General features: G+C 50.1%; 1 protein-coding gene across 11 annotated transcripts in view; it reads right to left on the bottom strand.

Annotated features, from left to right (window-relative positions):
* The window catches only part of MARK2 (microtubule affinity regulating kinase 2), a 120,236-nt gene that overhangs the window by 7,858 nt on the left and 87,502 nt on the right, over nucleotides 1–24,876 (bottom strand). For 7 of the 11 annotated variants that reach the window (XM_035098414.2, XM_035098419.2, XM_035098418.2 and 4 more), the window contains exons 3-16: nucleotides 22,008–22,061; nucleotides 17,056–17,104; nucleotides 16,602–16,667; nucleotides 13,924–13,994; nucleotides 13,566–13,622; nucleotides 13,172–13,408; nucleotides 12,615–12,734; nucleotides 9,711–9,810; nucleotides 9,347–9,459; nucleotides 7,921–8,053; nucleotides 6,898–7,076; nucleotides 5,876–5,973; nucleotides 2,256–2,414; nucleotides 630–881 (exon numbers count right to left, since the gene is read on the bottom strand). In XM_035098414.2, coding sequence (XP_034954305.1) covers nucleotides 630–881; nucleotides 2,256–2,414; nucleotides 5,876–5,973; nucleotides 6,898–7,076; nucleotides 7,921–8,053; nucleotides 9,347–9,459; nucleotides 9,711–9,810; nucleotides 12,615–12,734; nucleotides 13,172–13,408; nucleotides 13,566–13,622; nucleotides 13,924–13,994; nucleotides 16,602–16,667; nucleotides 17,056–17,104; nucleotides 22,008–22,061 — 1,688 coding nt within the window. The remainder of the gene's footprint in view (nucleotides 1–629; nucleotides 882–2,255; nucleotides 2,415–5,875; nucleotides 5,974–6,897; nucleotides 7,077–7,920; nucleotides 8,054–9,346; nucleotides 9,460–9,710; nucleotides 9,811–12,614; nucleotides 12,735–13,171; nucleotides 13,409–13,565; nucleotides 13,623–13,923; nucleotides 13,995–16,601; nucleotides 16,668–17,055; nucleotides 17,105–22,007; nucleotides 22,062–24,876) is intronic. The other 4 variants (XM_035098421.2, XM_035098423.2, XM_035098422.2 and 1 more) reach the window with 1 other exon arrangement.

The following is a 24,876-nucleotide window of genomic DNA, read 5'->3' as shown; positions in this document are numbered from 1 at the left end:
GTCCAGGTGCACTCCCTTGCGCCTGAGCCCTTTTGTCTGTAGACATCATACCAGGAGGGAGCTGAAAGGCAGGAAAGGGGTTCTCCACCCCTACATGCACACATACAAACACATGCAAACACACACTCACCCCTCTTGGTTGAATGCTACAGGAAAAAAGGGCTGCCCCAAGCCTAATTAGGAGGCTAGTCCTCTCCAACCCCTTCCAAGCATAGTTTGGAAAGGATCCGTCCAAGGAAGGCAGCTGACACTCCTGCCGCTGCGCTGGTTCTGTGCAGCAATGTGGTGGGGGCAGGGAGGAGAGATGCAAGACAAAGAGGAGGAGGCTGGGGTCACAAGGACATCCTTGGTGTGGGGTGGGGAAGAGCGGTACTTATTAGGGTGGGCCCGGCTGTGCACAACACACATATATATACACACACAAGGTAGTGAGCCTTCATGCTGTGCCCTGGGGGAGCATGGCTTGCATTCACCTCTCCCCCCCCCCAAACTGAACCCCCAAAGCACATTATCTCAAGCAATCCTGGAGTTGTTGCCAATCGGCAGAGAATACCAGCTATGGATTTGGTAAGGGCTAAAAAAGGGGGACGTCTCCTCTTCCTCCCAACCCTGCCCACTTCCCTGCTCACCTGCGCACAAATTTGGAGGTGAACTTGCTGAAGATGCTCCCTGAGGCCCCCCTCCTGCCTTGGCTGTTCCCGGAGGGCGACGCGGGCGTGAGGCCGTAGGGGAGGTTCTGCTGGTCCCGGACCTGCCGGAGCTGCCCGGCATGGAAAGTGCTGCGGCTGGAGACGCCCCGCGGGAAGTTGGTGCGCTCCGGGAGGGCACTGCTGATGTTGTGGGCCGAGGGAGAGGCGACGGGGACCCTCTGGGGTGCAGTGCTGTGGGGAGGGGAGGGGGAAGAGCAGAGAGGACGACAGTCAGCGACTCCACTTGCTCGCCATCCAGGAATACTCCGCTGCCTGGGCTGAACAGGAAAGTCTTTGGGGCCAGCCACTTTCAAGGGTTATGGCCTCTGTGCCCCAGAGGATTCTGGGAGGTGGTGTTCTGCTTGTGGGGGTTGGAGGAAACACAAGGGGAGTTCTACGAAGAACCGCATAGCTGAGAGTACATGAAGAGGTGCTCCTGAAATCCCAGGAGTTCTGGAAAAATTGTGAGCCTGTTAAAATGGGTTTGCAGCCTAGTTTAAGACTGCAGAATAATTGCAGGCGGAATGTTGGCAGCGCCCCACAAGGCTTTGGTTGCTTAAACCCAGCATGTGCAGCAGATACCTCGTTGGCAGCCAACACTTAAAAATAAATGAATAAACAACCCATATTTTGAACTGAGCACGGGCTGAAGGGCCTGCAAGTAAGGGCACCAGGTGGGGGGGAGAGAGGATGGGGCCCCTACACCTTTAATTAAACCTCACCTGCTGAAATCCCCTCTTCTACACAATTGTGAAAGGTACAGAAGCCCTGCCTCCTTTGCCATTTCTGGCCACTTCAAATCTCAGCTCCTTCCGCTGCTCACTCCTGCACCAGCTTGGATAAAGGAAAAAGATTTTCAAAGCCCCTAGTCCTCAGTGTGAAGACTAGCCTTTTGCTCTGGCAGGAGGGCCACAATGACAAGCTGACAGGAATAAGTCTCTAGGATAGGATACTTGCTAACAGCCTCTGCTGTTGCTGTTGACCCTGGAGACGAGGTTGAAGAGCCCCTTGCCTGAACCCCAGCTGCTGAAATAGAGACAAACAGAGCTGAATAAAAAAGAAGGGGAAGGGATCAGAAGGCTCCAATTGTCCTTTTTCTGCCTGACAAGGACAGGCAATTGGAGGCTTCTGATCTTGTTCTCAGGCTCCTTTCAAGCCATCCAACCTGTCATTACCTGAAGTCAGAGAGGACGTCTGCTCTACTTTCCAACAAGCAGCCCTGTCCCCCTTGCATTAGTGCTGTGCTGAGCCTCCTTTTCTGGAGGGGGGGGGGAGAATATTCCTGTCACACCCTACAAGGTAGCTTGTCCAAAAAACAGCTGCAGGACACCAAGTTGCCCTCCAAGGCACCACAATCCTTCCAACCCCAAAAATTTGTCTGTCCCCCTCTACTTACCGTACCTCCAGACCCTGAGCGAGCGCACTGGGGAATGGCAAAAAAGAGACAGAGAGGAAGGAGAGCTCTGGCTCCAGGGTGCGGAGCAGGCGGAAGACACAAAAATGTTGGAGAGCCCTGGGGGTGGGCAGGGGATGGAGGACACAAGGCACGCAGAGCTGCCCACTTGCCTGGGTCGCTGCGCCTCACAGTTATTGTCGGAGGGGGGCAGCGCGGGCTTGGAGGGGTGCACCGAGGCAGACATGGATTTCTGGTGCTGTCGCGGGCGCGCAGAGCTCACGGCGGCGGAAGCTGAAGCGGTAGAACCCCTGGAGCCTGGAGTGGTTAGGCTGGGAGGGTGAGGGGAGGAAAGAAAACACAAGCAGGGGAGAAGCAGATGTTTAAAAAAGGAAGGATGGGGTGGAGGGTGGAGGGAAAAACCAGGGAAGGTGGCTGGCTGTATCCGTAGCTGACCCAAACAGACTCGCAGTCTCGGAGGGAAGTGCCACCCTTACCCACTGCGCCCAACATCTTGCTTGCTAAAAATGGGCCCATTTCAAGAAGAGTTCCTCATTCTATGAGTCTCGGGTGGATTTATTCCCGAGCCCCCAGGAATAATAATAAAAAAGTCATGTGATAGAGGCAAGGTACTTGGGACTGTGCACAGGGTGGGGGTGGGTGGGCTCCGAACAGACTGCCAAAGTAACAATGCACTGAAGCTGCTGCTCTGGCAGACACCCCCTTATTCCCACCCAACGGGCATGGAAACGCAGAACTCCTCTCGCTAACTGATCTGCATTCTTTCATCAACGACTGAATTTATATCCCACTTTTCGACTGGAGTCCTTAAAGCGATTTAGGACATTTGCAAAACGGAACCTATGCATGTTTATTAAAAGGAACCCTTTTATAACAAAACAGGCCAGAAGAAAAAAGCAAAATGGAAGCCCAGCCAGAGGAGGCACCAGGGGCTCTTGTCTCCCACCCTGCTGTCTTTCTGACAATCATTTTCTTTCCGGGCAGGAGGGGCCACTCAAGGGCCTTGCAGCAAACCTTTCCTTTCCTTGCACGTGTCTGTCTCTGATGCTGTTCCCTTGCTTGACCCTATTGCTTTGTGCAAGAGAGGGGGAAGGGCCCCCTTATTCTCCAAAGGCCCTGACTTGTCCTGGCAGGGCCATGCATCAACTGGGGCCTCATTGCAGGATTGTAGGGTGGGGGGAGGAAAGGCAGCGGCTACTCCACCTTCAGCTTTGGGTACGGCACGTGCTCTCAAATAATCAATCTGTCTGTTTGGCAGCTCCACGTGCTTCCCCTTGCTCAATGAAACTGAGCTGCTTCTAATCATTTCAGCTGAAGGAAGAAGGCCCTGGATCTCCCCCTCACCAACCCATCCCTTTCTCACCATGGATACAGCCACTAGTAGGTACACGGATGTCCCGGGGAAGGGAGGGAAGAGCAAATATACAATATACAACCCGGTATATCTGTATATGGGTCAGGCACAACCTTGATGCAAGAGTGGGAATGGATGTGGAGGGAATCGTGCTGGGGTTGCGTGGGGGACGGGACACCATGGCAGTTAGACCCTAAAAAGAGAGAGCCAATGTTCTCAAGCAAAAAGAAAATGGGTTTTGCTTGTATGTATCTATGCATGTTATGTTATGTGCGTGTCCATAATGGATGAGAAATGAAGAGGTCAAAAGCAGGGCTGCTTCTTCTGAGCTGTATCGGAAGTAGGAAAAGTGGGGAGAGCTTAAGACCAGCTGTGGATTTAGCAACTCTTTTGGTAGAGACAGGCGACCAGGATCCCGTCCAAGCAAGTGAGCTGGTTGACAGAAAAAACAGGTCCCTCCATTCCTCCCCTGTCGGTCCCCTTGGGTGGGTGGGGCTTCCTCTCCTCCACGGCCATCATGGAAACACAGGCTAGTAGTCTTTTCAGAAGCCGATGAAATAAACCCTGCAGGCTAGTGGCTAATAGCCTAAGACCCGGAAGTGTGCTGATGCATGGTGGTGGTGGTGGTGGGATCAACACGCCGGACTGGCCTGAACTGCAGAGGGTCCACAGTTCAAGATTCATCCAGCTCACTTAAAAAGGCTACATTGCAGGGAATACTTGTCTAGTTCTCTCTGAAGTGGCTCAAGCTGTGTTTGAGCTCCACCACTTTAGGCTGCCGGTGTGAGTAGGGGGGGGGGGGGCGAGAGAGCTCATGGGAGGAGATGCTCCTCCAATGCTGCAGAATTTTCTGGGGAGAAGGTGGGGCAGAGAAAGGAGAACTCTGCAGGGAGCAGATTGCTTGGTTGAGGAAGGGACCCTAGAGAGGAAGTCCAGTTTCCATTTGGCAGGGCTAACTATGGGCCGGGGGGTGAACATTGTTGCTCCAGATCCAGGACACGTGGTTCAGGCGGCTGCTGCTTCTGCTGAACCAGACAGAAGGAAAGAACAGAAGCGCCATCCCCCCCCCAATACCCACAGCCACCTCCCCTCTCTCAATCAATTGACAGAACAACACTACAAATCATCTTAAGTATTCCAAACTGCCTCGTAATACCACCTTGCCGCAACCAGGATGCAGCTCCCTTTTTTGAGGACTGTGTTTGGGGAGCAGGGGAGAAGAGAATGGACCACTGACAGAGAAGGCACCCGAACCCAGGCAGGTTTGGACCCACGGCCTCTGACCCTGTGTAAATGCAATGGCTGCCCCACAAAAACCCAGGGAACCACAGCTTGGTACAGTTAGGGAGAACTCTTTGAAACGTTGAGCACTGCTTCCTCCATCCCAGGAAATATTGTTAAAATCAGTTTTAAGTATGCAGCGCATTCATAATATTCTTAAAACCACACGGGAGTAGAGCAGGGATGGGGAATCTGTGGCCCTCCAGGTGCTGTTGGATTCCAACTCCCATCAGCCCCAGGCAGCACAGGCAATGGTCAGAGACGGTGGGAGCTGGAGTCCGGCAATATCTGAGAGGCCATAGGATCTCCATCCGTGACTTGGGAAGGGAAATAAGGGAACCAGAGGCAAAGGTTCATGCATGTGTGTGCAGGTCTGCTTGGTGGTTTTCATTCAGGCAGTCCAGGCAGGCAGCAACTGTGGCTTTGCCCAGCCAAACAGAAAATTGACAAGGCAGGTCTGACCTTCCAGTTGAGGCTGCATAGTCAGCTGTTGATTTCCAGCACTGCGCTGGATGGCCTCACAATGACTTCTCCAACTTTAGGATTACCCCTATTACAGACTGCTGGTGGAGTCAATCACTTGCCTCCTTTGCGTTACAAAGGCGCCTGCAGACAGAAAAGTTGTCATGCCAAGGAAAAGGCTTTTGGCTGACTGTTGCCTCTTGGCTTTCTGAGGAATTCCCACCCTCGAGGATTCAAGCACATGCCTCGGCCACCACCTTGCAATCTCTAATGGTACATTCCAGGGATGGCTCTCTCGCTCCCCACCCCCACCCCCGCCACACACCACGCATTAAGAAGTGCATGACCCATCAGGGCTGGCCCAATACATTCTGGCACCTGAGATGGACCTCAAAATGGTGCCCTGCTCCCCACCAGGGGTCAGGGAATATCAACACCAGGATCTGCAGCCTTGGTGGGCCCTGTTGCCTGAGGTGGTTGCCTGATAGGTAGGCTGGCTCTGTGACCCATACACCAAACAGCCCTGTGCAGCCACCTGCATTTTGCTCCCCCTGCAAAGCTGCCCCAAAACAGCTGGACACCTCTCTACTACTGAAGTTTTCTCTTCCTAGTGCATCTTTATGTCCGCATCTGGCAAGCGACATGACCAAGCTGGCCTGGGCTCCAAGCCCTTACCTATCTTTGCCGTTCTGGATGGAGTTCTGGCCCAAACTGGCCCGGTCCAGCATAGGGGAGTTGCGGCTCCGGTTTGTGCTGGTTGAGAGGACGCTGTTCTGCAGAGGGGCAGAGACACTGAGTGAGCACGGGCCCTTCACTGCTCACACTTCAGAGAAAGAGAAAGGGAGTTAAGCAGCTCCAGCCTGCTGCTTCTACAGACAATTTGAGCTAGGCTACCTGAGAAGTCTCCCAGAGAGTCATAACACAGGGATAGAGGAAGCTGCCTTACACAGAGAGATGCGTAGGGGTCCATCAACCTCAGTATTTCCCAAACTTGGGTTTCCAGCTGTTTTTGGACTACAGTTCCCATCATCCTTAGCTAGCAGGACCAGTGGTCAGGGATGACGGGAACTGTAGTCCAAAAGCAGCTGGAGACCTAAGTTTGGAAAACACTGGTCTACGGTAGCTCAATATATTGTCTACCCTGTCAGCAGCTCTTAAGAGGCTGCAAGGGAGGCAGGGGATCTTTCCCAAGCCTACCTGGAGATACCAGGGATTGAACCTGGGAATTTCTGCATGCAGTACATACGTTCTACCACTGAGCTTAGGCCCTTTCCCCCAAAACAGGTGGCCATCTTATACTGAGAATGACCTACTGAGGTCCATCTAGCTCAGTATTGTCTACAATTCTCCAGGGTTTCAGACCAGGAGTCATTCCCTGTTCTGCCCGGAGGTGCTGTACTTTCCCCAAACTTTAATTCTGTACCCCCTCTTTGTTGCAGTCTTCCAATCCTCAGTTATCCAAACTCTCAGAGGCATGCCCCGGTTCCCTTCACCCCAGCTGACAGCTGAACAGAACCTCCGTGTTCAGAGGCAGGATGCCTTTGAGTGCCAGCTGCTTGGAAGCAGCTCCTCGTGTCGTTCTCCCCCTGCTGCAGCAACCCTCTGACACGGGAAGATCAGCTCCCCGCGTCATAAACATGCAGAGGCCACAAGACAAGAGCCCCTTCCTACCCGCCCCAGAGCAAGAAAGGACTGACTGTGGAAGGTGTGGGGGTGCTCTTCTTCCTCTCGAGGCTGGGCAGGGGGCTGGCAGGCACTTTGACCGTGCTGCTGGCCTTGTTGCGCCCAGCCTCCCGCTCCTCTTCGGGCCGCTTGTTCTCTGCGTTGGCTGCCTGGGTTTTCTTGGAGTACGAGGAGGATGTTGGGATGGTGGGTACTGTGGTGGGAAGAAGAGAGGGTCAGGGAGTGGGGGAAGAGAGAAGAAGAGTCAGCGTGGCGAGGTCTGGTTTGGGGAAGGGATACCCAGCAAGGGGCAGTTTGTGCTTTCTGGGCAGGACCCTGTTTCACAGGTGTGGAAGGAAGGAAGGAAGGAAGGAAGGACTCTCTCTTCTAAGGAGTCAATGAGCAACTGGAAAATTCCCTGTGCCCCAATGCAGGGAGAGGGAGATTAAAAACCATCAGGAATTTTAAATAACCTGCATGGCTGCAGTCATGAGCTACATAAAGCAGGAGGGAAAATATAACCATGTAATTAAAAAAAACACACACACACACAACCCAGTTGAGCTTTCCAGCTCTCCTTGCTGGATCTCAGAATCTTAGTTCCTGCAGTGCCTGGTGAATGTTGTAAAACAGCCAGTAAGGATGCACATTCCCCATCTTACATAAAATATTTTATGCCTCCTTGTTGGATAGGCGGAGCCAGTCAGATGAGCAGTTGTAACAGTAGTAGTAGTAGTAGTAGTAGTAGTAGTAGTAGTAGTAGTAATTATAATACAGTGGAACGCCGGGTTTTGAACATCTCAGTGACAAACGTTTTGGAACTCGAATGTCGAAAACCTGGAAGTAACTGCTTCCATTTTCGAACATGCCTCAGAAGTTGAACTTCCGGGGCGGCTTCTGTATTGAGATTTTCGTATTAATTTTTCCGTTTTGAGTTTTCGAACGTTTTGGAATTCAAACGTTCTTCCGGAACAGATTACGTTCAAAAACCGAGGCTGCACTGTAATGGCAGGGTCCCCCCGAGCAAGAAACGTGGTGGTGGTGGTGGTATGACTCACCCTGGTCGCTTAAGCGGCGTTGCTTGGGGTTGGCTGATACACTGCGCTGTACCTTGTGCGACGGGGAGGGGGCGGTGCTGTTGGCAAGTTCGGGTTGGGTCCGTGGCTTCAGGGTAATGCTATCGTTGTCAAGCTGGAAGAGAGCAGGCAGGAGCACGAGGGCGGGGGGCGAAGAGGCTCACTCAGTGGGTGAAGCTCTGACCCAGGCATTCCATTCATGTAATCATTTATTTATATCAGAGATGAAGACCATACACACATTATTTATATGATCTCTCCTCTCGGCTGAGGAAGAGGAGAATGGTAGTTCTTAACAGTTGCTGCTGGAGGGTGAAAATAGAAATTGGGGTGTGCTTGTGAACATTCTGAGATACAAAGCGCAGCCCCTCCCCGAGTCAAACTGCAGCCTTCCCACCCCGCTCAACAGCCAAACGATGTGGCAGAACAGTTTATACCATTTCAGACTCAAGGAAGAGATACGTATTTTGGAGGCTCCTCTGTGCTTAAAAAAAAAAAATCCCTAGGAGAAAGATCCTAACCCAGCCTGCTCACTTTGTGATACATTTTTTTTAAAAAAAACAAAGAGCACTACAAGTAAAAATTTAAGGGGCATTTGAAAAAAATGCATCACCCAACTGCAGATTGAAATATTGCAGTTCATTCTGCACCAGGTGTGGGGAATCTCCGGCCCTCCAGAGGTTGCTGAACTACAACTCCCATCAGCCCTGGCCATTGGCCATGCTCGCTGGTGCCGAGGCAAGTTGTAGTTCTGCAACCTCTGGAGGTGTGTTCATGACAATATATTTAATTTCAGGTGGTCTCCAGAATGGGTCAGGGCTTTTGGCTGTTAACCAGAAGGTTGGTGGTTTGAGCTCATCCAGGGACGGCTGTGGGTTGGTTTAGATGACTCTCAGGGCCCCTTTCCAATGCTATGATTCTATGATTCTAAGCAATCAACAGGGAAGGCAGGTGTCTAGTAGAGGCTGGTTTATCAGGGTGACTGGGGCACCACCCACCAACCTCAGCCTGCCCACAGCCAGCCTGCTTTTGGCTGCCTTCCTACCTACAACCAGTCCAGGTGGTGTTCCTGCCTGTTGGCTTCCTCCTCCTTGGTCTCGATGCTGTCCTTGCGGGTAGGAGGAGGATGGTGACAAAAGTAGAATTTGACGGCTCCGCCAGTCACCGATTCCGCCTCCACCTCCAGCTGACCCCTCTACCTTCTGCCCTGCCGGTCCCAGGGGGCAGCAACCTCTGCCGCAGACACCCAACGGGACAGATTCAGAATTGTGCTTTTGCACTTGGGAGTTTCACACCAGTGCGCTTCCACTGATGGAGCTTCCTCTGAAGACATGCAAACACCCAGATGTTTGCAGCTCAGTCCCTCAAACGGAAGCCACACACGCACACAAATGGACAAGGAACTCACCTCTGAATTTTTGTATCCTAGCAGCAGATATGTAGCCATGACTTCGTTATACTTCTGGCTGACTAAGGAGTCTTGGATTTCCTCCCGGGTATATCCCATGGATATCATGAGCTCTGCAGGACAACGGAAGGGAGCACGCACACACAGGGAAAGGAGAGAGACGGTCAGAGCGCCTTGAAGGGTGGATAAATAAATAAATAAATAAATAAATAAAACTGTGTTTAAAAGATGCATGGAGGGAGGGAAATCTGTGGGTACGCCCTGCAGGGAAACGATAGCCAAGCGCTTCCCCGGAAAGATCCTGCGCAGCAGCAGGTCACCATCGCAGGGCCACCCAATCACCCACCCCGCTTCAGTGCCACACCTGTCCGCCGGGGATCCTTGTAGTCGGGCAGAGGCTCCACATAAGGCTTCAGTTCATCGTCCTCGTGACCCACATTCATCCAGCGGTCTTTCATGATTTGCTATGGAGAGGGGAAGGGGAAATGTTGGCTCAGTATGTGGGGGGGTGGCGGTGAGGTAAAGGACAACAGCGCAGAGGAGTGCTTTCTTCCTTTTTAACGTTTCGGCGAGGATGGTCCCAGCTGCATAGCTGGAAAAGTTTCCTATTGGAAAACTGGAACCACTCGTGCAAAACGCAGGCCCTGCGCACACCTCTCTCCCCACAATGTTCACAGGAAGCTCCCAACTGTGAGGAGATCTGGCCCACCTCTCCCTCTCTCTGCAAGTCTCGGTAATGCAATCCATGTCACCACCCTAGCCCATGATTTATTCATGAAAGGCCATGGCATAATCAGCAAGCTCTCCTAGCTAGTGTATGTAATAAAACTGCAAATATCTAAAATCCAAAAAAACCTTATTAAAACATGTAAGCATGATATTAAAACATGTAAGCATAAAATAATTATAATTAAAATACAAATAAATATCAGATAAGCTTTTATGAATATAGGTAACTAAATTAAATGTTTGGTTAGGATTGTTTTTTAAAAAAAGGTTTCAGCAGGCAACTATATATATATATACAGCAAAGGTGTCTGCCTAATATCAATCTTCATTTCTCTGCTTCTTCACTTTATTTGATGAGCTTTATGAATTGCTGTCCTTGTGGATTTTGATATTTTTGGCTTTCTTATTATGCTGGGATTTTTTGGTGGTTGTCTGATGTATTGTGCAGATTTGGCTTTTCCTGGGCAATACCCAACTAAGTCAAACTCATAAACCCACTGAGTTAATGAAGTCCACTGATTTCAATGGGTCTACTCAAACTACGACTGACAATGAATATTGCCCATTGTACATATACTCTATTGTTGCAAGTCACTCTTATTTGGGGGTGGGGTGGGGATAGAGACTTTTTTAAATTAATTGATTAATGAAATAGGTTATTTTATTCTATAAACAAGGTGTAGGCAACTTTGGCTCTCCATAGGTCGCTGAACTACAACTCCCATCACCCCCAGTCACTGGCCACGTTCGCTGGGGCTGGGTGGGAGTTGTAGTTGTAGGTTCCCCACACCTGCTATGCACAAACCAAACCACAAAGCAAAACCATGCAATTCGCACCACTGACTGGAAACCCCAGCTTGCTGCTGCAGTGATCTGCCAAGACCTTCTCCTTGCCTCTGGCATGAAATCAACACAGTACCCTCCCTCTGTGTATCACGGAGAAGGGTGTGTGTGTGTGTGTGTGTGTGTGTGTGTGTGTGTGTGTCTTGCCTTGTCTCCGCCCACACCCGAGCACAAACCCAACTGCCCCCCCTTAATGCACTCTTCCCTGCACTTCCCCTTCTGCATCCCTGAAGCCCACAGTTAAAATTGTTGCTTGCAGGCAGAGAGCAGCAGGGGCCATGGCATTCCAGCGCCAGACAGCAAGGAACTTCCCTCTCCTATTCAAGAGAATGGCTGGCGGGGCTTCTTAATTACTTGCCTACGCAGAAAGGCAGTTTTGGATGGCAGGGGGCAGTGCAGCCCAGCCAGACAAAGGCAGGAGCCAACCGCTGGGAAATGAACCAGGCCCTCTTCACACTAGCACTGGAGGCACGGAAAACAGCCTTTTGGAAAATAAAACTAAAAACAAACAAGACCGTGCACTGCTTGCAACGACAGGGCTTTCCTACCAGCATGGACTTGGATACACCTTCTAAAAACTGAGACAGTGCTGGCACAATTCTAAGACTTAAAAACCAAGGGCAAAACCTGGATCCAGAGTTGGTTAAGCAACTGCCCAAAATACACTTGCTTAACCAAATACTGTCAAAGGTCACAGTCACACATTACGTTTTCCGTATACACCGAAAGGGTTTTGTTATTTTTGTTTCCAAGAGCGCAAACTGAAAAGCATTAACGGGTGAACAAAGCAGAAGTATTTGGGAAACGATCTCATCAGAGAGTGAAAGGGAGGGAATCTCTTAAAGGCATCCAAAGAAGGAAGTCTTCACATATGTCTCAGATTTTTATTTTGGGGGGTGGGGGTGGGGTGGGGAGGCAGGGCAGGAGGGAATGGGTTCCACACTGAGGTGGGTCTAGTAAAAACTACTGATTTAAGGCAATGACAGCACATGTTTTGCATTCAGTTAAGTCCTCTCATGTCCCTGGCATCCACGCCCCAGTGTTGCCCCAGGAGGACTGATTCAGATAGCTCACAAATTACCCTACTTGGAGGAGGGAGCCCTCAGCAGCCCACTACTGCACCACCTTGGCTCTCCCATCACCCTCAAACTCTAGGGATGAATCCCTTGTAACATCTCTTGCTTAGCAGCTGCCCAGCAGCATGTGGTCACAGAATCATGTCCCAATTCTAGATGGCTTTAATCGGGGTGGGGAGCCACTGGAAGGCCGTGTCAGCCTTCTAAAGTCTTGGGATTGACTCTGGCCCTTTGCTGAGGCAGCATCTTCCATAGCTCAGTCAGCAGAGTCCACCGGGAGCTGCCCAGGGACCTGCCTTGCCCTGTATGAACAGACTCTGGAAAACTCCTACCACTTCGCCAGTGAGAACAAGCTAGGTCTCAGGTTTCATCTCTGGCAACTCCAGACAGAACTGGGAAAGACTCCTAGTCTGAAACCTTGGGAGAGGTTCTGCCAGTCTGTAGAGACAATACTGAACTTGACGGCTCAATGGTCCACTTTGGAAGAAGGCACCTTCCTATGACTAGATGGCACGACAGCAGGAACTCCAAAATGATGGGCGGTGTGGTGTACGATTCCACAAGCGGATGCCAGCCTCCCTCCTGCCCAGCCCACCTGGTCCCCGGTCCTGTCTCCTCACCTCTAAAGTGCCTCTCTTGCTAGGGTTGAGGATGAGGAATTTTTTCAGCAGGTTCTCACAGTCCGTGGACATGTAGAAGGGGATCCGGTACTTCCCCCTCAAGACCCGTTCTCGCAGCTCCTGCAGAGGGAAAGGGGAGGGAATGAGCAGCAATTCCGCACGTAACTCAATTGCAGGTGCAGGGGAGACTTTGACCCTCCAGATGTTGCAGAACAACAACTCACACTGCCTACAGCAAGCATGGCCAGTGATCAAGAGGTATAGCTCAGCAACATCTGGATTGCAAAAGGCTCCCTACACCTGTTCTAAGGGAAGATGCCCTGATCCTAACACACACATGCACAGAAGGGAGTGGAGATACTAGAAGTCCCTGAAGCCTTTGGGTGGCTCTGGTCCATTGCCGAGGCAACTTCTTCCACAGCTCAGTCTGACTGACACAACTGGGAATCCACAGAGTTTGTTCCCTCAATACTGGGATAACCAGCCTCAAGTCGCAATTGTGCTGCCAACCCCCTGAAGCTGTAAACCATTCTCCTCGCCCTCCACTACTTCCTTACCTTGAGGTTCTGCCCATCGAAGGGCAGGGAGCCGCTGACCAGTGTGTAAAGGATAACCCCTAGGCTCCAGACGTCCACCTCGGGGCCGTCGTACTTCTTGCCCTGGAAAAGCTCAGGGGCGGCGTACGGGGGGCTCCCGCAGAAGGTGTCAAGCTTGTTGCCAAACGTGAACTCGTTGCTGAAACCGAAGTCTGCAATTTTAATGTTCATGTCGGCATCTAAGAGCAGGTTCTCTGCCTGCAAAGGAAGGTGAAAGGCAAGTCAGGCTGGGGAAGCCAATGGGCCAACAACACCAGAAGTTTTTAACTCCAACAGGAAATCCAGCATTTGCACAGGGTAAACACAGAGCTTTACACACTCTTGCCCCAGGAGCGTTTTCAGCATTTATACTCACCTTCAAGTCTCTATGTACAATGAATTTTTGGTGACAGTACTGCACAGCAGAAACTATCTGGAAGACAAGAGAACAGAGAGGTCAGGGGGGAGGTTTGTGTTGCTTCATGACACACACAATCCAGATGCAGTGCCCTTTAATCACAGTCCCCAAAGTGTAGGAATCGATTTTCTGCAATGTATCCCCATATGCCTGTGGGCTGTGTATGAATAATAGAACTGCTGGGGGGCAGGGGGTGGAATTACATGGATCTTCACCACAGAAAGCATCAAGCCCCACTTTCATATTTGCTGGGCAGCTCCTGGGGCCCTATAAACACTGTTTGCTTCCTGCAGTTCAAGAAGGGTGCAGCACCAACCTGTCGGAATTTTGCCCGTGCTTCTTTCTCTTTCATTCTTCCATGGGCTACTAAATAGTCGAACACCTCACCTGCAGGGGGCGCAAGAGGGAAGCAAAATGTTACTTGGGAGTTCTGCTGAAAGTCTGATGCTGAGGTTCTGTGTGTGCTGAGGTTGTGGGGAGGGATGTCAGAGGAAAGGACTTAGAACATTGCCCTCCATCCTGTGCCTCCTCTAACCCCCACCCATTTTTGCCATCGCTGAGAATAACAAAACTCAGGAGCAGATTCCGCTTGGGCCTGGAGGAGCAGAGGACACCAGTCCAGCTGTACTTGTCAGAAGTCTCAGCCACTTCTCTCACCATAGCTCAGTAGTAGAGCACTTGCTTGACATGAACAAGACCCTGGATTCAATCCTAATCATTGCTATTTTTTTGTTTCTTTGAAGGATCAGATAAATGATGGGGAAGCCTCTTCTCTGTTACAGACCCTAGTGCAGGCATCCCCAAACTCAGCCCTCCAGCTGTTTTGGGACTACAACTCCCATCATCCCTAGCTAACAAGACCAGTGGTCAGGGATGATGGGAACTGTAGTCCCAAAACAGCTGGAAGGCTGAGTTTGGGGGTGCCTGCCCTAGTGAAATGCTGTTCAGAGTTCTGGGCTAGATAGATAAATATCCAGGCCAGGCTGTGTTCTAAGGAAGGGACAAGAGCTCAGTGGCAGGTTCAACCCTCATTATCGCCAATTAAATAGGATAAGGCAGCAGGTGATGGGGAAGGACCTTTCTCTGCACGAGACAATTGGAGAACCACTGCCAGCCAGAGAGCAAGATTCACCTAATGAGTTCTCCCAGTGGAAACCCTGAGCAACAGTTTGCACAATGGGGCTTCCCCCCGTCTCCTCCCCCATGCACCCCTGAAATTGGCTCGGGGTGGGGGGGTCAGGTGAAACCCCAGACCAGCATATGGGGGGGGGGGGTAGGAGAGGGAAAGTGGTTCTGTCTGGCAAGCTGACATGATTATGCTGACAGAGTGACTGGAGAAGAGGAATGTTGAATTCCTCCCACAGTAGTCTGTGCTGGATGAACAAACAGCTTGGCATGGTATTGGGCAGTTGCCTATGTTCCAAGGAAGGAAGCAGCATTCACCAGCTTGGCATGCAGTAGATCCCAGGTTCAAAGTATCAGGTAAAGGGAGAGACACTTTTTCTCTGCCAGGGACCCTGCATTGGATTAGACAGCCCCACATAGTCGAGGCTGGTATAAGGCGGCTTCCTATGTTACAATGAGCCTTTCCATAAGGCTACAGCTTCATCTTGAAAGAGAGCCATGCCCCACGGACAGCTGTCTCCAGGCACTGCCTGTCTGGTGAGTAGGATGCGTTCCGTCCATCTCCTGCAATTGTCTAGGGCCCACCAGTAATGGCAGTGGCATTTCTAAAGGCCTTTGTGTTTCCCGACAGAACGCGTGACATTCGCACAAAACTGGCAAGGTTGCCTCCAGAGATTCAGAGCCCGCTTTTAAAAAAAAGGCAACCCTTAAACTCGGCAAAGCCGCTGTCAAGAGTCACCGGGGGGGGGGGGGAGGGAAGGAAGGGGGAAGGGAACTTACCTATAGACAGGCACTTTCAGAAAAACCCTCTAGGATGTGGTATTTAGAACATTTACAGGCACACCTCGGAGAAGTTGCGGGCTTGGTTCCAGACCGCCGCAATGAAGCAAATATTGCAATAAAGTGAGCCACACAATTTTGTTTGTTTCCCAGTGCACACAAAACTTATGACTACACTATACTGTAGTCTATTAAGCAAGGTCCCCCTGACTGCAGTGGCGGGACAGGAAAAACCCATTTCCAGCCCTAGCCAGCTCCACTCCCATGGACAGGAGAGGGGTGACGGCAGCAGGGGGCTTCCTTCTCCTGGAAGCAGCCAAGCTGCATGTAGCTGTGTCTGCTATAAGCTGCAATAAGTGCAATGAGATGAGGTATGCCTGCATGTACTTACTGTTCAAACACTGTACGAAATGGCATACAACACTATCAGTGCACACCTTGCTGTCTAAGGGAGAAAAGCCCCCTGGTGAGCTGCTGCCAGTTAAGTAGATGGTCCTGAGCTAAGATGGGTCACTGACCTGACTCAGTACACCTTGCATCCTATAACCAGCACGCCACAGGATACATGTCTCACCTCCCAAATTATGTGATGAGGGAGAAGGTGAAGCTAGCTGTGACCCCCACCCTGTGACTCTCCTTCTGTCTCTGGAGCCGAAAGGGGAGAAAAATGTGACAGATCTAGGGATATATCTCATTCTTCATTTAAAGAACTCAGGAGAACCCCCTCCATTCTATCCTCCTGATGACCCTGTGAGGTAGGTCAGAGAGAGTATTTGTGTGTGAGAGAGAAAGAGACTGGTCACCCAATGAGCTTCCTGGTTTGAGTGAAGATTTGAACCTTGGTCACCCCAGTCCGACAGTTGAAACCAAATGTGCCATTGTTCTTAAACCTGGGCTCCCAAATGCTGTTAACCTACAACTCCAATAATCCCTGACCACCGGGTTAAACTGGATGAGGACGATGGAAGCCGCAGTGCAGCACAATCTGGGGAAAGTAAGCTACAAATATATTGAAATACACCACACAGACTCTCGGAATAAGGTCCCCCACAACGTGTCTTTCAAAGAGGCTTCAGATCAAACACTCACCCCCACTGGCATACTCCATGACGAGGTACAGTGTCTTCTCTGTCTCTATTACTTCAAATAATTTAACTGCAAGACAAGAGGACAGAAGACTTTTAAGGGCGGGGAAGGCGGAGGTGGACTACAAAAAATTACAAAAGGCTGAGAGAGAAAGTGCTCTCCCTCTCTCCTGCGTGATGAAACGGCCTGGCAGTTTGTTCAGTGCAGACAAAGAGGAAGCACTCCTGAACATTAGAGGTAATTAATGTGTGGAATTCACTGCCGCATGACGAAGCAGCAACAGCCACTCACTTAAAGGCTTTCAAAAGAATTGCCACAGAGGTAGGAAAGCCTCAGGGACTCTCTCTCTCAATTACCCTTTTGGAAATAAAGTGCCTTACAGGTCTGAATATACTACTTAAGAACATTGAAATCCAGTGGCAAAAGGGAGGGGAAGGGGGAACGGAAGGGGGCTCACCTATATTAGGATGATTCAAAACCTTCATTATTCGCACTTCCCGGAAGAGCTGCAGAAACAGAAGAGCAGAGCAGAAACAGAAGGATCAATGCAGGTGGATTTACACAGGCACAAACAGTCCTATGTCCCTTAGCTTAAGTCTTTCCCAACCTGGTAGCTGCCTGATGCTGTGCAGTACAACTTGCATCAGCCCCAGATTGGGAAAAACCTGACTTAAAGACATCTGGGGCAACTGGCCGGATGCTCCGACCTCGCAGGAAGTGGCTGGATGGGATGGCCTTTGGAGGTCTGTTCTACACTCTAAAAATCTGCCAAGTATCACATTCTCCAAAACCTCAAGCTTGGTCAGAACCTGCCCTCCCTCCCACAACCTTGCCCCAATCTTTGTTCTCCTTGGATTAGACATTTTTAAAGGATAATGTGTTACAGTAATCTGTTAATTAAAAAAAGGCAATCCGATTGCCTGCAATGAGCCTAGGTAATAAGCTGCTAATAATTGAGCCGGAGGGGTAGGTGGGGGTGGCGAACACACAGCTCTCCCCCACCCCCGCCCGGCATTGGCTTGAAAAGGGAGATCAAAGGGGCCAGATTCAAACTCAACACAGTTATGATAAATAAGGAGTGTAACTTCCCTATAATATTTCCTTTATTTATAAAAGGATATGGCGGGGGGTGGGGAGAAAAGGGTTTTCTGCTCAGGATCTAGTTGGCGAACGTCAGGCAGTTGGCTCTGCAGCCCTAAGGGGCGGGTCTCCTGTGACACTTCATCTCCTTAGCGCAAGGAACAGATGCTTGGGCTGATGCAGGAGGGAAGACCCCCCACCCGCCCAAGCCCAGGAACAGCTGTTCAGACAAATAAATCCCTTTGCTGCTGGGGAAAAACACCACTACCAGCTCACAGCTCAGATCCTGCCTTGGTCCAGAAGCTGGAGGCAGATGGATATTCCAGCTGCCGGCTTCCACCCCCGCCCCAGTTCTTAACCTGTGCGCCTAGATGTTGAGGACTCTGACATGTGAGGTGAGGACAAGATAGCAATGGGCTCTGAAGATGAAAAACCATCCCAATCTTGGGGAGGAGTCAGCACCCAACCAATGTAAGCAGAAAGCACTTTTGGCTCAAGAAGGGGATGCAGCTGACATATGTTGACAGAACATTGCACATAAGAGAGGTTTTCCAGGTTGGCTGAAATCTGGCCGCTTGGGTGGGGCCTGTGGCACTGAGATAGAGTATTATGAGGAGAGGAACAAATGAAGACCCCTGCCGGACCAGGTCAAAGACACATCTAGACCAGCACTCTGTTCTTACAGCAGCCAACCACATGCAAGCAAGACCCCTAGTGCAACAACAGCTCTCCCCACTTATGATTCTCAGCAACCAGTTGCCTCTGAGAATGGAGAGAGAGAACACAGCTGTTGTGGCCAGCAGCCACTGACAGAAGCCTTATCCTCCAGGATAACTTGAGCAACACTTTGCCTAAGGCCCAGCATAAGCACTAGCTCCACACTCTTCCTCCACCCACCTGGGCAGTTGCAACGATGCCTTTCAAGGCACATCCCAGTCTGCAGAGCAGCACTGTGGGGGAATGACTGGCATGTTTGCAAGATGGTTGCTAACCAGCGAGAGGTTAACCACAGGAAGGCCTGAACTGTTTCAAGTGAGCCCACACCAGTGCAAACAGGAACTGCCCTCCTGGGCAGCCATCCTCTCTCAAGTACATTGAGCATGCTGGTTCCCATCCATCATCCTGAGGAAGAAAGCTATAAAGGGTTTCTTTTGGGGGAAGGGGATGAGAAAAACCCATTGCAGCTGACAGAGAGACAGAGACAGAGACAGAGACAGAGAGAGAGAGAGAGAGAGAGAGAGAGAGAGAGAGAGAGAGAGAGAGAGAGAGAGAGAGAGAGAGAAGGGATTTATCTTCGCAGCAACATTCCTTCCTCTCGTGGAGTCCATGTGCTTGTGACACCTACGCAGTCCAGACGCCTGCGGTGGGAAGAGCAGAAGGAACATTTGGGAAGCAACATGGGGACGGCTACCTTGCTACCAACAGAGCAGCATGCTTTATTGAAAGAAAGAAAGAAAGAAAGAAAGAAAGAAAGAAAGAAAGAAAGAAAGAAAGAAAGAAAGAAAGAAAGATGCAATCTCCAGCCTTCGGTAACACATCTCTCTCCTGTGCTGGCTGAGGGAGTGAGAGCAAACCATTCACCTGAAGCAGGGATGGGGAGCCTGTGGCCCTCCAGATGTTGCTGGCAACTCCCGTCATTTCCAGACCACGCTAGCTGGGGCTGATGGGGAATGGGAGCCCAGCAATTTCTGAAGGGCTCCACAGGCCTTCCCATCACTGGCTTAAAGCAATGCCAGAGGTTTGGCCCTAGAAGCAGGCAAAATCCTGCAAAATTGAAAGGGCCGTCATGTTACCTTGCAGATCTCGATGGATGGCAGAGTAGGTTATAAATATTTTAAAGGAAGAAGTAAGAAGATATGCAACTTGATCTCTCTTTATTTTTCATTACAAAATGCCTTTTTCAGACAAAATATGGTATAGTTTGTCCCATCCTAGGCTGGGTGGTGGGGGGAACAGAGATCAAGACAGAAGCAGGGAAGAAATGGAAAGGGGTGTGTGTCTGCAATTGTTTCAGGAATATAATCTTTTTATTGATTTTATAATGTGAACCTCCATGGTTTTTTTATTAATGTTGGTGGTCTAGAATTTTTTTGCAAGCAATTGTTAATAGCAACACAAGTGTCAGGGTAAGGAGCAGTGAACTATACTGACCCACAGCCCAGCCACTAGCTTTGGGTGCACTCTGTGAACTAGAAGGGATAAACAACCTTTTTTTAAGAGGTAGGGAGAAGAGGGGAAGCAAAAATCCTCAGAATAACAGCACTTCACATGGGGGCCATGCTCTGAAGTTTACAATACAGCTGGCACTAGAAACCTAAAGCTTCAACTAATACCCCAGAGCTATTCTCAGCAGGGCACTTCCAAGCACTGGGATCGGCATGCAAAGCTCATAAATTTGGTCACTGGTGAAGGCTGGGAGAAAAACCTTTGACCCTCCTGGAGTTAATTCTCCCTGCAATGTTTTTGCTGCTTCAAGTTTGCTCTCAATTGCAGTCACAGCATACGGGGTTGGTCACTTTGTGGCCTCTTTTAGCTGTTGCGAGGGCCAGCGTCTTGTGGATAGAACGGGCTTCTCTTGGCAAGCCAGCCACCACCCCGTAGCCTCCAAAGCAGAACCAAACTGCTCAAGGGAAGCAATTCCATGCTGGTCTGCTGCTGGGGAAAGAGAGGTCAACCCCCACCTTCAGCCACCAGCAAGCTGAAAGGCAGTGCTGAAAGCTTCAGCAGGTGGGAAGGCAACGCAAAGCAATCTGGGCTGGAGAGGGAAGCTTCTGCTCTCAGATCCAGGGAGCTGCTGCAGAAACAGAAAACTCAGCTGGTTCGCTCAGCCTTTTGTTTACAAGGCCCCGTCAGCAGCTGCTACTGCTACTGCTGCTGCCGCTGCCGCTGCCAAACAGAGTCACAATGGGCCTAGCTGGCTGTGTCAGGCTCAGAATCAAACAGGACCCAAAGTCCAACTGGCTCTGTGGCCATCACTTTAGCCGCTGGCTGCTGCTGCTGCGGCTGACAGGTGCAATGTCAGCAGGTTGTGCGAGCACCACTGTAGGGACACAGCGAGGCTGATATCGGGTCTCAGCCAGACACAAGCCCAACTCTGATGAGAGGTGGGGGATTATATCAAAGGGCAGCCAAGTGGAGGAGGAGGAGCTAAGATGCCTCTCTGGGCTGACAAGAGGGTGCAGATGGAGAGAATTGGGGAGGGGAGGTGGAGGAGGAGAGATCAGTCTGCACTGAATTGCTTGCTCTCTGACCTTACCTTTTATCAGGCTGAACAGTTTTCCCCAATGCAGGGAGAAGGAGGAAAAAAGGTAAACAGCACCTCTGCCATCTGTACAGAGTTAAATGTTTTGATATAGGGTGGAGATGTATAACCTCTGCCCCCAATTAAGCCCACCAGACATCCCTATATGGCCCACCAGGCTCTTTTGGCCAAGTCAGACTTACCTGCCCTAAGCATGACACCATATGTGATGACAAGTGCAGGGCCAGCAAAGATGTGGGTGGGACAAAAGGGGGGTCTGTGGACACCGCCAATCAACAGCCCCTGTAAAGTCCTCTACAAAACCCCTTTTCAAGCCTCAATGATCAGCTGACCACATGGGGCTTCTGTGCATTACATTATAACGAGTCACCTGACATCACTATGTCGTCAGGTGGGCAGCCCCACTCACTTTTTGGCCCATAAGGGTGCAGGGTGATAAGGATCCATCCCAGCATAATGGGGCAATGCTGTCAGGGGGTGCCTAGTCTTGGGTGCGGGAGCTTCACTGCCCTGGGCAAAGAATCATGAAAGAGAAAGGGAGAGGATGCAGGAAGCATGCTGAAGGCAAGAAAAAAAAGTGGGTCTGGACAGCTGGAAGAAGAGAAAGGGAATCCTAGGTTGTCAGCAGATCACCAATTTCAGGACTGGACATTCCCCAGAGACAGGATGTTTATGCAGAGCTCCAGGCTTTGGACATTTTCACATGTCTCTCTCATCTTTCCTCTATTTCTCCCTGGATTCTTCTACTCCAGCACTCCTTTCCAAAGCTGCTTGCCCTGCCCGATAGCCAATGGCAGTCAGAGCCTCCAATGCTCGGCCACTCTGTGACATCACGGAAACCTCAGCCTATCACTGACAGAGACTTCATCAAATACCAAACCATCATGAAATCTTTTCGTGCATTTACAAATAAATACAGACAAAGTCCCTACTCTCTCAGTATATGGAACAAGGAGTGAGCAGCTTCACAAGAGCAAACCCAATGAGATAGCAAAAGCGTGCCACACAATCCTACAATGCTTCTCGGTTAAGTGTATAAAAATCGAAACTACCCACACACTCCTTACCTTCTGTAAGCTGGAGGAGTTCAGCTGCGTCTTATCAATTATTTTCACAGCCACCTGGATGGAAGGACACAAAGAAAGGTCATGTTAGTCTGTCTTGTTAACTGATGTAAAGGATGCATAACAGGTGACCCGGGCATTTGCTAATTCTCGATGGTACAAAAGCATTACGTACGTGAGCTGTAATGTTGGTAGCTGCTTCAGCACCAGGTCATCACCCTTCATGGCCACCTGGGCTTGGTTCAGAGATGGAATCAGTAAAGTGTTTGTTTGATTACTTATTCCTATTTATTACTTTTCTTATACCTCCTGCCCTCTCCAAGACTGAAGGTCACCTGCAAGCTTTTTTGTGGGCGGAGATTTAAACCCAAACCCTGTAGCTACAAGGACACAGTGCCTCTTCATATTTACAAAGCATTTCCCCTAAGCGTTCAGAGTGCTTTTGCATGCAATATTGCATCAGCAATAAATAACACAATCGTGTCCATGATGCAGAGGAGTGTGGCTGACTTAAAGCCATATCAGGGGTTTGTGGCCAAGGCAACATTTGATCCAGGTCCTCAAACCCTCAGCCATGACATCACATTGGCCCTTACATGGACAGTTCCATCTAGGAGGGGGAAATCATTCTGCAATGACTGTTTCGAGCCTAAAGCAGCCTGACCCTGACACACACACACACACAGAGAGAGAGAGAGAGAGAGAGAAGGCTCATGGTGCATTCCACTGCAGTTTCCCCAGACACTGTGCTAATAAGACACTCTGGGAGATGTATTGTCTTGAGTGGGTGGATGTTCAAAACACTCCCCATTACACCACTTGCTAAATGGCTGCCTGCACAGCTACTGCTCTCTAGGCAGGCTGTTACAAGGACGGGCAATTAAGACACAAGGCAGAATTTCAGTCTCCGAAACATCTTTCCACGGGTCACTGATCTAGAGACACTATCAAGGAACAGACTTGCATGTACAGAAAGGCAGCTCAGTTTCCAGAACCTGCTACTGTCACCACTAGGGGTTTTGGGGTGTTAGAAGCTGGGCGGCAGCATGCAGGCAAGCTATATCCTTCCATCTTGACGTCTCTCAAGTCCAGGGTCCTGCCCTGGGTGTTCAAAAAGATGGGCCTTGTGTCAGCCAGCAACGGCAATTCTTACATTTACAAAACAGAAATGCCTGCATCTCCAGGCAGACCTGGCAGACAACCCTGTCTGAACCTGCTGCCAGTCAGTGTAGTCAGTACTGAGCTACATGGGCCAACGGTCTGACTCAGTACAAGGCAGCTTCCTATGGTGCTCATAGGTCAAGCTTGCCACAATCCTATGTAATTTCAATTAGTTGGGTTTGGGGATGGTGTGTGAGTGAGCGTTAAGAGAAACATAGTCAGCAACCCGCAAAACAAGAGATGGAACCAGGCCAGCTGCAACTCCAGTCGATCGGAACAAGGCTGGTAATTGCAGCTCTTGTCAAGTGGCAGGGAATGATTGTAACGAGAACAGGGACTCAAAGCGATATCAGTGCTCCAGTTTCCCCTGGCAAGCTCACCCCTCTGCATTTAAAATACTTCTGATTCCATTTCATGGAATCCCTAATCATGCACCACCCCCCAAAAGAAATCAAAATTTAAAACCCTGAAAGTCAATTAAAATGCATATGCAAAGCTAGCTGATTAGGGATAGTTTACTCCAAAACCCACCCTTTCACACTTTTAACAGAATTCTGTGCTCCTGTGACAAAACAGAGCAGTGCTGATGGAGAAGGGGTTGGGGTGTAAGCAGGAAGATGTAATGTGAAGGATGCACAGGAGTAACAGACAGTCGTGCAAATTACAGAAGTGACAGGCCCTTTGCAACCACTGCCCTGCAGGCCTCCATAAATAGAGGACTAAAAGCCTGGGGTTTTTTTAGAGAGAGAGAGGTGCTGGCAAATGCTACATCTAGAAAAAAATTCAGGAGGAACAGCATTCCATGACGCAAGAGCAAGAGAGAGAGGTGTGACAAAGTCACTAGTTAAAAGAGCCCTGTTAGGTACGAAACTAGGCACCCCCGTGTCACTTCAGAGCTGTATCAGACATGACAGTCAGTTGTGGAAAGCTCTGATCAGCAACTAGAATTCCTCAAAAGCTGCTTTAAGATGGGAATGAGGAAGTGGATGCACCTATAACTCACTCCCCCTAAAAGAAGTGGTGGGTGGGTGTTTAGCATCAGGTACTGCAGGAATCTAACTGGGAAGCTCCAAAAGTTGAGTATTTGCGGTTTCACTCACCGCTAAGACTTTAGGCCAACAGAAAGCCTTTAGGTTTATAGCCAATGGAAATTAATTGATCTAAGTTCATCATGTCCATTAATCTCAATGGGTCTACTCTGAATACAACAAACACTGAATAAAATCTTTAATCTGAGGCCCAGTCTACACATGGAGCAGAATATGGAGTCAGACCACCGATTCATCTGGCTCAGAATCAAGCAATGGTGTTCCTGGGTTTTGGACAGGAATATTTACTAGCAATGCCAGGTACTGAATCTGGGAGCTTCTGCATGAAAAGCATGTGCTCTATCACTGAGCTATGTCCCTTCCCTTAATAATCAGGAGCAGCCAAACATCTCAGGCTTCCTCCTCTCCAAAGCTTGGGGCCTGGTGCTTAGTCTAAGCCACAAATCGCCTAATGAAGCCATTTGGCTCCTTCCTTATTTCCCATCAGGCTTCTGGCAGCCTGCCCTTCCTGCCTGTTACATCACTGAGTGCCTGTCCTGGCAGGAAAGGTGCCGGTATGGCCCTTATCGCATGCTATGTGCGAAAACTCAGCCAGAAGGGGAAAGAACTGGCTATTCCTCACGCAGAGCCTTCCACATGTATGGCACCAAGGAGCCAGAGAC

This window comes from Zootoca vivipara, chromosome 17, assembly GCF_963506605.1.
Source record: "Zootoca vivipara chromosome 17, rZooViv1.1, whole genome shotgun sequence".
In the NCBI taxonomy this organism is placed as follows: domain Eukaryota; kingdom Metazoa; phylum Chordata; class Lepidosauria; order Squamata; family Lacertidae; genus Zootoca; species Zootoca vivipara.
This window is presented reverse-complemented; position numbering and strand designations above follow the sequence as displayed.